This window comes from Camellia sinensis, chromosome 6, assembly GCF_055761805.1.
Source record: "Camellia sinensis isolate YWXY chromosome 6, ASM5576180v1, whole genome shotgun sequence".
Lineage (NCBI taxonomy): Eukaryota > Viridiplantae > Streptophyta > Magnoliopsida > Ericales > Theaceae > Camellia > Camellia sinensis.
In genome coordinates this window covers 63,309,133-63,326,801 of record NC_138966.1, presented here as the reverse complement: position 1 = coordinate 63,326,801, position 17,669 = coordinate 63,309,133, and the positions used below count along the sequence as shown (strand labels likewise).

General features: G+C 38.0%; 1 protein-coding gene across 1 annotated transcript; it reads left to right on the top strand.

Annotated features, from left to right (window-relative positions):
* Positions 1–14,315: 14,315 nt before the first annotated feature.
* Positions 14,316–15,243, top strand: LOC114321127 (uncharacterized). Its single transcript, XM_082876125.1, has 2 exons — positions 14,316–14,373; positions 14,789–15,243. The coding sequence occupies exons 1-2, from the start codon at positions 14,316–14,318 to the stop codon at positions 15,241–15,243; spliced, it is 513 nt and encodes a 170-aa protein (XP_082732251.1).
* Positions 15,244–17,669: the final 2,426 nt, after the last annotated feature.

Genomic DNA, 17,669 nt, shown 5'->3' with positions numbered 1-17,669 from the left:
AAATCGGTCGGGAAAAAAATAGTAAAGCAGATGAGCTGGCCAGTTTTGCGTCAATGGCAGACACATCTATCCCACACCCATTGCTAATTGACTTTCTACCCAGACCAAGTATTGAAGAACCCGAAGCAGTCGAAGCATGTTGTGCCGAGCTAGCGACCTTCCCCCTTCACAAGACCTTACATGAAGGTGTTTGCAGAAGCCACCAAGGGGGAAGGTCGCTAGCTTACCGAGCAATTTCACAAGGGTATTAGTTGCCAAACATGCAAGCAGATTTAGAGAAATACGTCAAAAAGTGTGAAAAATGTCAGAAGTTCGCACACTAAATACATCAACCAGCGAAAGAGAATCTACCATTGACCAGCCCGTGGCCCTTTGCAATGTAGGGCCTGGATATAGTATGACCACTCCCAACTGCGCCGGGCAACAAAAAGTTTTTTCTTGCAGCAACAGACTATTTTACAAAATGGGTAGAGGCAGAAGCACTCGCATCCATAAAAGAAAATGATATCAAAAGTTCGTCTGGCAGAACATCGTAACTCGGTTTGGCATACCTAAGGCATTAATATCCGACAACGACACTCAGTTTGATGGCAAAATCTTTAGGGGCTTTTACGAAGAATACAAGATAGAATTCTATAACTCTACACCAGCGTACCCCTAAGCTAATGGCTAGGCTGAAGCTTCCAACAAAGTAGTCTTGGATGGCCTAAAGAAGAGGTTGGAAAAAGCAAAAGGCAAGTGGGCTGAGGAGCTTCCCTATGTTTTTTGGGCTTACCGTACCACACCGCGATGGTTAACTAGCGAAACAGCCTTTTCATTGGCCTATGGCATGGAGGTAGTCATCCTACTGGAAGTGGGCCTCCCCACTATTAGAAGCGAGAATTTTGATCCAAACTTGAACGGTGAGGCCATAGCCCTAGAACTCGACCTCGTAGAAGAAAGAAGGGAAAGGGCATTAGTGCACATTGCCTCATAACAACAAGAGTTATTCAGAAAATATAACAAAATAGTGCACCCAAGGCAATTCAAGATTGGAGATTGGGTATTGCGCAAAGTAATGGGCAATACTTTGGTACCTGGAGATGGCAAGTTAGGACCTAACTGGGAAGGACCATACAAAGTGATTGGTTTAGCAACATATCACTTAGAAGATATGGACAACAAAGCTATTCCCAGGCCCAGGAACATGGCCAACCTTAAACTATTTTACTTTTAACTTTTTCTTAAAACACTTGTAATTTTTCTTTTTGCAATAAAACAAGTAGTTTATTTATTTATTTATTTATTTATTTTTTTCAGTAAAATTCTTTCCTTTGTAGAAGTTGTTCATAGTTATTGCCAATTGGAGGCAATAAAGAAGGTTGGCAGGTTCGACCAACACTTAGTTCTCTTTTTCAGCAGAGATAAGGATCTAGGCTTAAGAAGGTTGGCAGGTTTGACCAATACTTAGATCTCTTCTTCAGCCAATATAAGGATCTAGGCTAAAGAAGGTTGGCAGGTTTGACCAACACACTTTGTTCTTCAGTTGAGATAAGGATCTAGGCTCAAGAAGGTTAGCAGGTTTGGCCAACACTTAGTTCTTTTCTTTAACCGAGATGAGGATCTAGGCTCAAGAAGGTTAGCAGGTTTGACCAACACTTAGATCTCTTCTTCAACCGTGATAAGGATCTAGGCTCAAGAAGGTTGGCAAGTTTGACCAACACTTTAGTTTTCTTCTTCGGCCGAGATAAGGATTTAGGCTGAAGAAGGTTGGCGGGTTCAACCAGCACTCTACTTTTCTTTCTTTAGCCGAGATAAGGATCTAGGCTGAAGAAGGTTGGCCGGTTTGACCAATACCTTTTCTTTCTTTAGCTGAGATAAGGATCTAGGCTGAAGAAAGTTGGCAGGTTTGACCAAACTCTTATCTAGATCCTGAAGTAGTTCCAGCCGAGATGTTTATCTCGGCCAAAAAGGTGGGCAGAAGAGGGGAAAGTCGAGCTAAATTAGGCCAGCTAGGCTTGGAAATAAAAAAGTAGTACACTAAAGGGAAAACGTACAGTGACCAAACAAAAAGATCACATGAAAGATTCATTCATTGGAAATTCAGTACAAGAGGAGGGGCTCGCAGCCCGGTTACATTTTTCATTGAAAGTAAAAAACAAGAAAAATCAGGCAAAAAAGGTTATTCAAATCGGCATCCAGATCAATCCGGGCTTTGGCACTCGGTAGGTCGATTTCGGCGGAGACTTCCTGGGCTATGTCAGCCACAAGCACCCCTTCAACTGTACTTAGCACCAGTTGGCTAAGTGGATCCACCCGAGCTGCCTGGGATAGCTGGAGACTAGGGTCAATGATTGCTGGAGGGGCATTATTGGGTTCAGGGGATTCTTCCTTCTCCCCTTCTTGGAGAAGCTTCTGTTGGACTGCGTTGGCGTAGTCTGCCATGTAGTTTGGCATGAAGTGAGGGGGAGAATTTAGAAAGACTTCGGTGTCTTGTCCTTGCCTGAGCTTGACAACTGCAGCCTTCCACCCGCATTTGAAGAAAATGTCTTTAGTAGTCTTACACTGCAAGACATAGGTTGCCTCCCCTTCTTTGTAGCCTCGGTCCTCAGCATCTTCCATCTGCTTCTTCAGCTCAGTGACCCTGGCATTCTTCATCTTTTCCAACTTGGCCAATTCATGCAAGTAGCGATATTTTTTCTCGGCCAACACTTCTTTCTTATCGGCCTTCGCTGCATTGACTAGTTTGGTCAGATGCATGTTTTTGGATTCCAGCTCGGTCAACTTTTGTTGGGCCTCCGTCAGTTTGGTCGCCTTGGCATTTGCATCAGCCACGACCAACCGAGCGATCTTGCGTAGCTCAAGCACACGCTTGTGGACCACGTGGTTTTTCTGCAAAGCCTATAAAAGGGAATAGTAGTGGTTAGAATAAACCAAGAAGACAGATGAAAACTTGGATACGAATAGGTAGGAGGAAAAACTCACAAGCACCATGGACTTTTTCGTCGAGCGGATAGCTTTAAGCTTGGTCAGGTGATCATGGTGATCCATGTCTGTTGACAAATAGACACTCTTGGAAAGATTAAATGCAAGCAAATGGTCCTTCTCGGCCATCACTGAATCCTTATTTGATACAGCTCAGTTTTTGAAGGTTATCGAGGGTGCCCAAGCAGAAGGGCTTGTTCGGCTTGAACGGGCAGGTTTAGGGCTCGGTTACAGGGTCTGTAGCATGGTTACTTCCTCATCTACCAATTGCTGCGGTTCAGCCGAAGAGGTGCGCGCATGCTTACTTGCCCTGGACGTTGTTGCCCTAGTGGTTGGAAGCGCCACCACAGTTTCGTGCGAGTGACCGGACGGTTCTTGTTCGGTTTGGTGGCCAGTAGAGTTTTTCTCGGTAATTAGAGCTCGAACGGCCCTTCGTTTGGCCATTTCCTGCTCCTCAGTCAAGGGAATTAGATTGATCTGGGAAAAAGTGGGGTCTGGCTTGGGTGAAGGTTCTAGGAGGAAGTCAGTGACTTTGGTTTTCCTTTTTTCGCTATACCGGTAGGTCGGCTCGAAGTTTAGTAGTTTGGCCTAATCGCGGTGGCGGTATCGAAGTGCGGCATGAAGGGCGTCTTGATTGGCGTAAGTGTATTGTGATCTAAGCTGGTTTAAATCTGCAAAAAAAGAAAGACAAAGAATGCAATGGCTTAGTACGGTGGTTATTAAAAACAACAAAGAAAGTTGAACCGAAATGTTCTTACCAGTAGTTCCTTTATTCCAGTTTATATTATAGCCCAGTATCTGGGCTTCTTGATCTTCAAACTGGCCAGAAACAGAAAAGAAATTGTCATTGTTTAAGTCTTTGTCCGGTGTGTTTTTTTATAATTTTTTCTCGGCCTATTCTTACTCTGATGTAGTACACCCAACCGTTGTCATTTTGGTCAAGCGAATATTGGTAAAATAGCTCAGCCAGTTCGAGGTTGAGGCCGAGCTGGCGGTTTAGCTCAATGATGCCATTTATTATTCTGTAAGTATTTGTGGAGAGTTGGGTTGAAGACAATCTTGTTTGCCTAAGGAACTCGCATATAAGGGGCTGGACAGGGAACTAGAGCTCGACTTCTACGATCGATATCACTGTAAATGGGACAAAGCCCGATTTTCCCCAGGGTGTGGTGTCTAGCTTGGCTAAGGAGAGGTGGACGTCATCGAGAATATGGTAGTCTTTTTGGAATTCGGCCATAGCCCCAGGCAAGTTTACGAGGAATCGATATTTACCCATTAAATTTAAAGGTGGATGTGTAAATTGGGTACAGCAGCCTAGCTCGGCGCTGTTATGACCTTGGATGGCTTGGTTAAGCAATGGCACCAAGGGGCAAAGTGCAAGGGTGTGCCTGGCCAACCTAGTCAAGTCTGCAAAGTGGAAATAGAAAGGGGGGTTATACCCAAGTGTTAAACTGGGCTGAATAACAAATTATGTTGAGACTAGCTCGGCAGCAGTTAAGCGCGTGCTAGCCTTTGTTCGGCTAAAGAAACAATTGGGAAATGAAACAAGCATTAGGAACCAGGTTAAAATCAGTTCGGTCAAGGGGCAAGAACAGTGTTGTAGCTCGGTTTGTTGCGTAAGGGATTTCTAGTTTGGTCGGAGATGAGCCTTAACTCATAAACCAGTTCTTACCCCGGTTGCAGTATGATTTTGGATCAAGAGCACAGTTCTAGACTGGTTCTTAGTCCCAAGTCAGTGTGTTTCTAGGTATGCTCATGGAGTTTCAATGGTCTCGATATTGGTTTAGGTTTTGGGGTGTATAAACACACATATTTGGTGTCCAGACAGTATTCTTTGGAAGTAAACAAAGGTATAACAGTAGAAAAAATAAAATGAGGCATGAGGAACTTACAGATTAAAGGCGTGAAGGCATAATCCAATAAATGATCCGCTGTGACTGGGACAGAGATTTGGCAGTAGAAAGTGAGGATTTGGGGTTAAAAAATGCGAGAGATTTTTCAGAACGAAGATAAATAGTGACAATGGACGTTTGAAGATGGAAGGAATAGGTGTAAAAAGGTGGGATTGTTCAAATTTTGGAGTTATGTTTGATGGTTGTCGCAGCGATTGGGGCAATCAAGAGGCGCCACGTGTCCCAGTAAGGACGTGGTGTCAGCAGCGTGGGAAAGTGGGTTGTACTACATCCAGGATGTGGCAACCGAGTGGATTTTTTAGCTCAGCTAGCCAAGGGACTTCGTCTCGGGCGATATTTTAGTGCGGCTTGAAGATAATAAATCCCAAATCATGCATTACAAATGGAATTAAGGGGCAATTGAGAGGGTAATTTATGTGTAACTTGGGCTGAGCTAAGTCCAAATGTTGAAATGGACCGAGCTATAGGCCGAGGTAATGGTCTACGTAGCTTTGTCCTTGATCCCGTTAGTTCGGTCAGAAGTGGCTACCACTGGCCTGGTCTGGATGTCCTGGACCGAGGCATTGGTGGAAGGAGGACTGAGCAAGAGGATAGTGGCTACCAGTGGCCTGGTTTGGATGTCCTGGACCAAGGTATCGGTAGAAGGAGGACCGAGCTAGAGGATAGCATTGCAGGGCGTAATCTCAAAAATAAAAACTAACCGTATTGCCCAAGATAACACCGAGCTGAGTGAGCCTGGTTGAGTCTGGTGTAAGGCAAGGCTGTGCTAGCTTGGTTTTGCTGTTACCAAACCGTGGTATAAGGTTTGAACCATCTTACTTGGTTAAGCAGTGAGGAGGGTGTTAAAAAATAAGCATTATCTTTTAGAGATGTGATTCCTAGGAGGACTTTACATTGGAGAATAAGAGTCCTACTAGGATTGTGCCACGCAGAATCTATAAAAGCTCGAACAGGACCTATGTACAGGTATCACAATTTTTACTCTCAAATACATAGAGCTTTTTTCTATTGTCTATTTGTTGACTTAGGCATCGGAGAGGTTTCCGGCACACACCTGCCGGCTAGCTCACGTTTGTGTTTTCAAGTAACAAAGTGACGACGTTTGAAGAAGAGCAAACTTGATCAACAGGATTATACGAGAAGATTATTTCGTGCTCGTACAGATGAGTAATGAAATCTAAAAAGATTAAAGAGAGGAGATGACAAAGAGGGGAAAATAAATCCCTTGCACTGCCTGTGGACGATGAACAAATCTTTGTGTTGATGACTAGATGAATTAGATAGAACGGGAGACTCACTCAAAGCAACCATCTTCTCCATAAATGATTGTCCGTGCCTAACATGGGAATATTACAAGTGATGTAATACTGGCCTTAATTTCTTAATTTCCAATATGAGGATCTCAAGAAAGCCTAATCAGAACCACACATGCAAGTTTAGCGAACCAATCACTAAGTGAGGATGCTCCAAGCGTGGAGATCAACCTCTTTCATGACCCATGGCCCTATATAGTGTGTCACTTGGTTAGGATTTCTAGAAAAAATAGAAGGGGTAGTTGACTATAATTGAGACACATTTTCTGAATGTACAATATGGATTTTTTTCAAGATGGTTAATGTCATGATCCGAACCCGCTCCTAGAAGTTTAGGTCGTGACTGACCAATAATTCCGGATTACCTTTGGCCTCAAAGACAAAATCGATCATAATATATTAAATGGGGCCTAGTGAAAGCAATATTAAATATAAAAGTTAATCTATTGAGCAGTGCATATATGAAAGATCTCCTCTAGCAAAATAAATTTCCAACTCTTTAGAAAAAATATTACACAACACACAAAAACATTTTTTAACAAACATCAATTGATAACCATGTTCCCAAAAGATCAAAACAAAACAAAACAAAACTATGAAAAAGGGTTGACAAGCTTAACTGCACTTGAGTCCAAGCATGCCCCATCACAGAGGCACTCAAAAACGGTTCCACATGAGTGGACTCCCAAAGCACTTCTACACCTAGTGATCCAAACGCTCCACTACATATATAAGGGAGAGGGGTGAGTTGGAATCCAGTAAGTAATATCAATATAAATGATTTAAATAAATGAAGTCCAACATAATTAAAAATATATCTTTTTCAATATCCAAAACAATGCATATATCCAATCACATCAATCATTTGCATGGACAATAACCAATCAAGCCATTATATGTGGTACATCCAATAAAGTAACAATATAACAATGTGCCAAAACTGAGAGGACCACTAGGGTCAATCCAATGGAACCACAATGGGTCAATCAATAAACCATAACAGGTAATTCAATGTGGACCACTTAGGTCTAATATCAGAGATCTCTATGTTTCAATTAATCCAATGGGTCATGGTATTATTTTCTCCAGGCGAGGGCCTCACTAAGGATGCCACGATTACAAATTCAAAAGGGATCTTCATTCATAGATAACAAAATAAGATTTCAAAATAACATTCTTTAACAATTCCAAAATACTTTTTGAACATATCTTTATAAAGACATTACTCACAGTGGGTTGTACTGATAGTAAGCCCAACCACCTACACAAAACATATAATAAAAGTACATGTTGAAGTACATGTCCCAATCAATGTTCTATCTTAATTCAATCATCTTTAATGTGTTTCTAATCCACTTCCTTATTAATGATGTCTAAACAATGTCCAAAAAAGCCTATAAGAGCAGGAAGATGCAAACATGTATATGAGAGTGTGTTTCAAAAATGCTGAAAATAGGGTAGTTCGCTCGAGCATACATTAGGTCGCTCGAGCGGTGTGGCCTGTCTGTAAAAGCACTAGATGGTGCCAAAGTGGGCTCGAGCCAACACTTGGTCACTTGAGCCAAGTGTAATGCAAAGTTGGGTTCGCTCGAGCGCAAACTTTGTCGCCTGAGCTAACTGCAAAGGCCTGCATAAGTACTGTGAGCATGCAAAGTGCGCTCGAGCTATAGATTCATCGTTCGAGCGAAGTGGATGATTTCTGGGCTTTCCAGAATTGAATTCTAAGTTCAAAATATGAGTTTCAACCCTAAAAGCTTGTATGGCTAACAAGAACTTGAAGAAATGCACCATAACTCTTAAATACATGATTTATTTCAATCCAAAGCTTCAAAGCCTCTTTTAATTCTCAAAACAAAACTCAAAACTCATTATTTTGCCATGCATGTATAAGTAATCAAATATTTTCCTTCAAAATATCAGTGTAAAATTATAAGTGTAAAATTGTGATGAACTCTTAGAAACAACAAGTGTAAGTTCCATGCATGAATGAATTTTTGGAAAATCAAGCTTGAAGATGAGGAATTATGCATGCATGCCCAATTTCAACTCATGTTTACTAAATTCATGGTGATTCTCGCATCTCCTTCTCAAATTCATGCAAATGATTCTACAAACTTTATGAATTCAACTTCTGTTTGAATTATCTACAAGGATCATGGATGAGGTTCATACCTAGAGCTTGAATTTGAGTATAAACTTGCTTAATCTTTTCAATTCCTCTTCAATCTCTACAATTCTTTCTCCCCCCCTCTCTCTAAAAGTGTTGTTCTCACTCTTTCTCTATAATTTCAGCTCAAACTTGTTGAAGAATAAAAGTTCATTAAGCTTATATCATATATATATATGGTAGATTAAGTTAGGCTAATTAAGTAGGGTTAAGGCTAATTAATCTAACTTAAGTCTAATTAATCCTAATCAATTCTAATTAATTTATTCTAATTATTCTGTTCCAAATCATATTTTAATTAAACTTACTTTATAATTCAAAATATTCCAATTAGCCTATTGAACTAGTCAATTTTAGTTTTTGAATCCGTTAAGGCTTCTAATTTCTGATTCAAAGTAAGCAATTAAAAAGATATTCCATGAACAAATAGATAAGCACTAAAATAAGCACATAATTATGCAATTTTTCTTAATAAAATAATATATAGAAATGATATGCACATTGGAGTTGTCACAGTTAATCAAGAGAATTGGTGCAGTACGTCAAAGGCCCTCACACAATACCACACACAATGAAAGGCAATTGGTGGGAAAGAATTCCAATAGTACGACAAATAGGTTATTGACATGCAAATTAACTTCTAAGGTTGAGCAATCTTAATTTCACTATAAGATTTGCTAATGAATATTGAGTTGGGCCACGTTGATGCCACACAGACCATTTCTTGAACCTATATCTTTGCCAATTGAGGTTAATCTTAATTAAGATATATGACTTTCTATGAGTTTGATCACAATCGATCAATAAAGTGACAACCTTGAAATCAACATATTGACTATGTATTTTGTGAAAGTGTAAAACGCCACTCCTCTTTCCCTTGTCATGTTAGCAATCGAAAGTCTCACCATAACAAGGGCCAATGCTTTTCCACATATTGAGGGTTGGTTTGGGAAGAACTAGAAAAACAAAAAAAGTGAAAAAAATCACTAAAAAATCAAGGAATTATATAAAAAAAGTCAAAATTTCTCTCTCTCTCTCTCTCTCTCTCTCTCTCTCTCTCTACTTTTGTGCACTGTTTTTCGTAAAAAAGTTAAAAAAATTATTTCAAACATACTATTTTTTTTTTCTCACATTTTAGTTAAAAAGCCAAAAAATTACTGTTAACAAAAATTTGGTTTAAGTTCAATTGACAGAAGCCAATCGACAAACAAAACTTAATTTTTACCAAACAAAAATAGATCAGACTTTTAGTTGAGTTCTATACCTTATATAGATTAAGAACTTCTTTGGAGATAATTAAATAAAGAAGAATATGAGAAAAAGTAACTAAAATTATATTAATCAAACTTAATGTCACTTGCTACAAGTTATATGAATTTCAAACAAGAACAAAAACTTGAAAAACACACTGATCGACAGAAAGAAAAGAAGAAGAAGAAGAAGAAGAAGAAGAGAAGTTATCACTGATCTAATCCTAAAATGCTAAGTTGACTATTCCTAGATAGAAACTACACCTAATAATCACGATGTGTGAGCTGTATTGGATCATCTTTCTTCTCCTGAAGTCTTCTCTTTAATACTGGTTTGGCCACTCTCTTATGTAGCCATATTTCCACGATCTTCCTTGATCTTTGCTTCCATTTATCCACACATCCCATCTTCATAGGAACCGTTGGCAGATTTATCTTTGACTTGGTCCTTGCTTCCTTGATTTCAACAACTCAATTGCCTCTCCAGCCAACAATCTTCCTTGGCTTTTCTAGCTTTATTTTGTTTCTTCAAAAAGTCACGTCATTATGCGACCTCATACTTTTCCCTTGGCACATTTGTCAAGCCACGTCAGCATTCCTATCGACAGTAATTTTCAAAACTTAGTGCCAACAATTACTAAAATACCCTATTCTCAAACAAATGCTAAAAGCACCTACCTCTAATGGCTTGTATCTCCATCTAGGTTATTGATGACTAACCTCAAATTGTTATTTTGTTGGGAAAATTTTAGATCAGTGAGAGTTTTAAAAAATAATTACAAATACATTGTAAATTTTATAAATAGTAATAATTAAAATCATAATTTTTTTCATAAATATGTAATAATTTTATAGAATTAGCACTACATAATAATTTCTCCTGACTTTGTTTTGCAAATCCAAATTATATTATATATATAAAGAAAGAGTCAGTATCTCACACACTCATGTAAGTCACACACCCATTTTCTTCAAGAAATGAGTGTAAAAATAGTTATATCATTTTTTGAAAAATTACACTGATATTATTTCAAATTAAAAAAAAATATTATGATTTTGACATAATTATATTGGGCCCTCTTAGGCCATGTTTGTTTGGGCGGACTGCATTAGCATTCCCATGACTAATAGTCCTAGGACTACGAATCCGTTGGATTATGTATCCTATCTTAACTAATAGTCAAGTTTAAAATAATCAGTCCCTACTTCAATTGTTTAACCAAACATCGGATTAATAATTTTATTGGACTATTAGTCCAATCCTAAGCTCATGTCCACCCAAACAAACATGGCCTTAAGGTTTTAATTTACATAATATTGAACTTCCTTTTCATTAATAGAAAATGAAGTTGTCATCTCTAAAACTAAACTAGTTTCTAGATGTGGAGTCATAATCATTTCTCCCAAAGGCTTAAAGACACAGTTCTCTTCTCAGTTTGATTTTGAATGCTCATATAACCAGGCTGAATATGAAGCTATGATAATCGACTTCAAGATATTGAGTGAAATGGGTGCTTCAATAGTGGAAGTGATTGGAGACTCACAACTTGCCATTAATCACTTGGAAGGCATTTACAAATGCCATAGTGAGGACTTGGTTCCTTCCTTCATGGAAGCTAAACAACTCTAGAAGACTTTGATGATACTTCACTTAAACACATTCCTAAAAGATTCAATTATGAAGGCAATGAGATGGCTCAAATTGCAATCAGAGTAAGAATTCCTCAAGGATTTTATCAGAGAACCATCACCATCTAGAAAAGTTAGATGCCTTTAGTTAAGAGAATGAAGCATCCCATCTTGGAAGTGAACATGTTATAAATTTCTAAAGAAGATTGGCATTTTCCTATAGTCCAATTCTTGAGGCTTTCATAACTTCCTGTGGATAGAAAGACTAGAGGAGAGCATCACACTATATTTGGATTGAAGGAGAACTTTACAAGAAAAGTCCAGAAGATGATCTGCTACTATGGGATCTCCCGGACGAGGGGTTCGAGTGGGCCCAACAGTTAGAACCCTTCTAGGTCTGGTTCCACAAGTGCAATATGAAACATAATGAGAGTCCAAATCTGAAAAATTCACAGAAAATCCACTAATCACAAGAAACGCCAAAAATAGACTACATCACCAAACTCATAGTCACCACCTAATCTTTTGGGAAAACAAGGAAACCTATGACTCGGGCCAAAGGCCATTGTCCATTGTAACCAAAGTGTCTCAGCTCGGGAACTTAGGTATGAGAGGGGAAGGTCATGAATTGAGCACCCCCGCCTATTCGATCAAAGATCAGCCTCTATTAATTCTAGATATGAGATTATTACCAATATATATGTCCATGTTCTGATTATTAATGCTAAAATTACTATGTGAAGCAAACAAGTATAGACTAAATCACTTACTTTGGAATGCTTTGATTTCATGCATTTTGAAAAAGAGTTTGAAAATGTACAACTCAAAGAAAAGTTGAGTCCACGTGGATGGAAATCAATATCATTCGAACTTAAGTGAAATAACCTTCATCCGCCGGTATCCAAAGATATATATCAAGTAAGCAAGTAGTCGCATGGTAAGAATGCTAGACATAGTAAGAAAAACGCACACAATCGGGATGCAGAGATGAAAGAAGCTCACCTCGTACTCCTTCGCACCAAGCCAAGCAAAAAGGGTTAAAAAAATATACATGATCCTAGATGCAAACAAACTAATTGACTACTAATCATATGATATATGAACCATCTCAAGACATGGGGTAGTGCACATAATCACATAGGAAATAAAGAAATGAGAGATAGAATAGGTCAAGCCTTATGCATGAAAAATGAATGCAAAACATGGAAGACTGATGAAATAAAGAAAACATAATGCCAAGATAAGGAAAGCTCTAAATAAAAGGGATAGAGAAGAAGAGATAAGAGATATACATCAAAGCTATAAACAAAATAATCTACTCAACCAAAAATAATGGAAGCAACTACTAATCAAAATAAAAAACTAATCATTTATGATTCAACTATATAAGAAAGCTATCGAATGAAAACATAAGAAAAGCTATCAAGTGACACAAGATACTACATGATGATCATAGAAACCATCAAATAAAGGTAACTAAATCCATCATTCTAACCATGGAAGAGATGATATGATGGTCCTCCTTAATCACCAATGGATATAAATCACACGATGATCATCAAAGATATAGAAAATCCATGATGATCACAGAAGAAACAAACATGAAATGGAAACTAAACAAAAAAACTAATCAAAGAAGTGAATATGAATCTACATAATCTCTCATGGAAAAGAGTAAATAGATACCCAAATCCATGTTGAAAGTAGCTGGAGAGAGTAGATTACAAGTCACTTTTAGGTGGAAGCCATGTTTACTTCCAAGAAAGTAAAGAGAAAATGAGAGAAAGTACGGGAAAGTAAAAGAAAATAGAATCTACAAATCTCTAACCACCAATTTAACTCATGGATCACCCAATTAATCTCACAAAACAACGCAAATGTTCATTAGAATGTGAACATGGATTGGATCATGAGGATTAAATATGTTTGGATGATGAGAAAATTAGTGAGAAAATGATGGAAAATGAAATAAAATGTAAGCAAACAACATAATTATGAAAACAAATCATAAGGTATGACTATAAAACTCTATACAGGTCCAATACTAATCTAAACTACCAAAGAAAATCAGAAAATAGAGTGTTTGGGAGATAAGAAAATGAGAGAGAAAATGTAAGAAAAACTAGAATTCAAGTAATCCAATCAATCCTGTGGAGGGGTGGCTAATCCCCTCCACTATCTACAAGGCCCAATCACATAATAGACAACTAAATTTAGAATTTCAGAGTGTTTGGCAAGAGAGAAAACAGAAGAGAAAATTTCAAGATATTACCTCAAGTGTAGGAAGGGCTCTTTGATTGGCAATCCTTACTCAAGGCACCCTCAAGTCTTCAAGTCCTTTGAATCTCCAACAAGAAAAGTTTCAATCAGTGGCTTCAATGGTGTATGTATAGGTGTATGTATGTATAAAAAGAGAGAAATTGAAGAATTCAAAGCTTAGAGTATATGAATATCTTTAGGCTCATCCAATTCTTCTCTTTTTTTCATTTCTCTTGAAAGAGAAGTGTTTATATTGGCTAAGAGGTTGCTTAGTCCACAATTCGCACAAGAATTGCGAAGGTGGCACTCGAAGCTGCTCTGTCTGTCGACAATTTTGTCCAGCCAGCCAAAATATGGTCGACCATCAACTTTTTGGCCGGCCAATTGTAAAATTGTACGGCTAGATCCTATTTTGTACGACTAGGTCAATTTTGAAGAGAAACGAAGGTTTTTCCAGGAGATTCTCCTCATTTCCACTCATTCTCACTTTGTCCTTGCTTGGTTATCAAAAGTCACGACATTTTGATTTGAAAGACGAGCTTTGAACATCATGAAACTAATTGGATTTACACATGGCTAAAAAAATTTGAAAAATGGTTTTAATAGTCTAAAAACATTTAGACAAAATAGGTGAAAGCCTAGGATCCTCTTTAAGATTGAGCTTTCTGCTGGAGGAATCAAAGGATTACGCATTCCGGATTCTCATCATCTGGTGCCAAGAGTTAAGGTGGCCAAGTCTTAGGGTCGATCAAAATTGAGTGTCTACAGCTCCTGCAATGCATTTCTAAGGAAGAACTAATCAAAGGAATAGCTGAAGCACATGAACGAATTTGTGGGGCTCATCAGGCAAGAAGGAAGATCAGATAGCTTATTAGAAGGTATGTATACTATTGGCCTACTATTCTCTCAGATTATATTAGATTTGCCTAAGGGTGCCTACCATGCCAAGACCATGGACTTATCCAACATGCCACAACAACTTCTATGAATTTCATAATCATGACCATTTAGAGGTTGGTCCTTTGGCATGATTGGCAAGATTTTTCCTCCTTCAAAAGGTCATTCCTATATAATTGTGGCTACGGATTAGTTTACAAAGTGGGTTGAAGTCATTCCTATGAAGTTAGTAAATCAAAGTGACAACATCAAGATGATCAAGGAAAACATTATCTAGAGATTTGGCTTGCCTCAACATATTGTGGCCGATAGAGGAACTGTTTTCTTTAGTAGTCCGTGCCTTTGCCAAAGAGTATGGTATTGAACTTTCTTATTCAACTCCATATTGTGCTCAAGGTATTGGCCAGGCTGAATCAATGAAAAAGGTTCTAAAAGGTATCATTGAAAGAATGATTGAAGATAAACCCAAAATTTGGCATGAAATCCTGTCAGAAGCATTGTGGACCTATAGAACTTCAAAGAAAACCGTAACAGGAATCACACCATTCATGCTTACTTTTGGGCATGATGCACTCTTGCCTATGGAAGCTATTGTGAAGTCCTTAAGAGTTGCCTTCCAAAATGGGTTAAATCCTACTAAATACAATCAAGTTATGTTCATGGAGCTTGAAGACTTGGATGAAGTAAGGTTGGCAACCTTGGACCATCTTCTAGTACAGAAACAAAGAGTTGCCAGGGCTTACAATCGAAGAGTTAGAACAAAGAGCATTGCAGAAAATGACTTAGTCTGGAAAGTAGTCCTGTCATTTGGTGCAAAAGATCCTAAGTTTAGGAAATGGTCTAGAAGTTAGGAGGGCCTATTCCAAGCTTTCAGAATATGCAAATGAGGTTCTTACTAGTTGCAAGATCTAGATGGTGAATTACACAAGCATCCAATAAATGACAAGTATTTGAAGAAATTCTATCCAACAATGTAGAAGATGATGGAGTCAACAACGTAGAATTCATTGCATTCATCCTATCAAAAACGACCTGAACAAGTCGAACAAAGCTAAACATGTGCAGAAATGTTCAAAACAACCTAGTCTAGAACCAGGCAGACTAAGCAAAAAATGGCCTTAACAGGCTGAACAAAAAGAGAAGGTGCTGTAAATTCCTAAGCTAAACGAAAGTTCCAAGTGTAAGGAATAAGAAAATTACAAGAGGCCACTCAATTTAGTCTTGAGAATGTTTTAGGGGGCATCAACCACTAGCAAATCAATCACTATTTTGCCACAAGTTCCTTTGAATCGAGGCAATTTGGCGTCTAGTTCTGAGGACTCAGTAAAGTAAGGAGAAGAAACAGTGTACAATTCCTACTTCTTTAGCCTCTTCTTCTACATCTTTCAGTTGAAGTTAAAGGATGGCAATCTAGTTCTTCATTTCTTCAATTTATTTTGCCTTAGTGTGGATGTATTGCCTTTTTGGTTATCAGACCCATTTACACACTGAAAGTTGTGCCGAATTGCTTTAACCAACATAAAGTCACCAATTAAATTTTATGGGGAATTAAGAAACCTTTAACGATGAAAAACTAAGCCAAAGACCTGATCCATCATAACCGGATAATTTCATGTTCAGGAGCTAAAGGGAAGGTCATTGAATGAAAGCACCTGCTCCTTCCCAATCTGAAGATTGGCAGTACTAACTTTCTATTTTATTATTGTAGTGGTTAATCATTCATACAAGTCCATTTTAACCGTAAAACCTTTACTACCCTAAAACTCTGTGATTTGTTTAGTTTCAATGAATAAGCCATGTTCTTCAAGAAAAAGGATTTTTCAATAGAACATGAATAGTATTTTAACATGGCCATAAACATAAACTAAGATAAACAATACTTATGAAAATCATCCTAAACAAACAATTTTGCATAGAAAGCACCCAACTTACATAATTGAAAAGACAATGCACCAATCATGTGAGCGCAATGGAGATAAGGATGACTTACCCAAATGCTCACTTTCAATGTTTTACATGCAACGCTTAAATTAAACATGTCTTAAGTATACATCTATCACGACCCAAATCCGCCCTTATAGATTGAGCATCATAACCGGCCAGTAATCATGGGATTACCAAAAGCCTCTGAAACGAATTAACAAAATTAAAGGGGCTAGCAGAAGCAAATATCAAAATACAACGTCCATAGAGCTGTGCAGACCTTTATGGGATGGAAAATTTAAACTTAATTTACATATACATGTGACATCATAAATACATCCGCCTTACGTCACCCTTACACAAATAAAACAAAATAGGTCTTAGCCTTAATTATATGACATACAGAAACTTGTTTAGAATAAACAAAAGAAAACAAAAGTCTTTAACACGGTTCACCGAACTTGACCTCTTCTTAATTTAGGAACCTCCTCGGGAGGCATAGTGGTTAGCTTTACAAAATAGAACTCCAGGCAAAGCAACTTAGGCCTGGTCCCATTCCTGATCACCTACATACATAAATAATACAATGAGCTAGAGCCTAGTGAATAGCAAAAGAGTAAAGTGTTTATGAATGATGTCCCTCATAGATTCATAAATTAGAGTTCATATCAGAAACAGATTCAGATTCACATACATATACAGAATTCATAAGCAGTTATATGTGGTACATCCATTAGCTAACAAATCAGATTGGTCATAAAATTCACATACATAGTCGGTACCGACGACCATAAGGTCGACATCTTTGTGCACATATAGCCATGGTATTGTATCCCCCAGGTAAGGGCTATGTGAATATAAGCCTCGGTATTGTTGCCCCCGGGCAAGGGCCACATGAACATAGGCCACAATATTGTTTCCCTCGGGTGAGGGCCACATGAACATAAGGAGCTACAAATACATTTCAGAAATAGAACAATCGTTCATCTATATAGAAAATATCATTTTAAAAAACAGAGCTTATCACATTATTTCATTCAGAAAATACTTATAGTTAAACATAGCTTTATAGAGTTGTTACTCACAGATTGCTTCAGAGGCTGAACAAAACACTTGAACAAAACAGATCGATCAGGTGGGTGTTAACATGTGACTTACACAAGCAAGTGACAGATACATATTGAACATACGTCCCAAAGGTTCTTAACTTATCATTCTTCTTTCTTAGCATTTGTTTCTAACTCTTATCCTCATTATTATAGCTTCAACATGGCCTAGGAATGCTTAGGATGCAATGATGATGCAAAACTGTACATTAAAACACTTTGAAAATTTTTGAAAAATAGGACAGTTT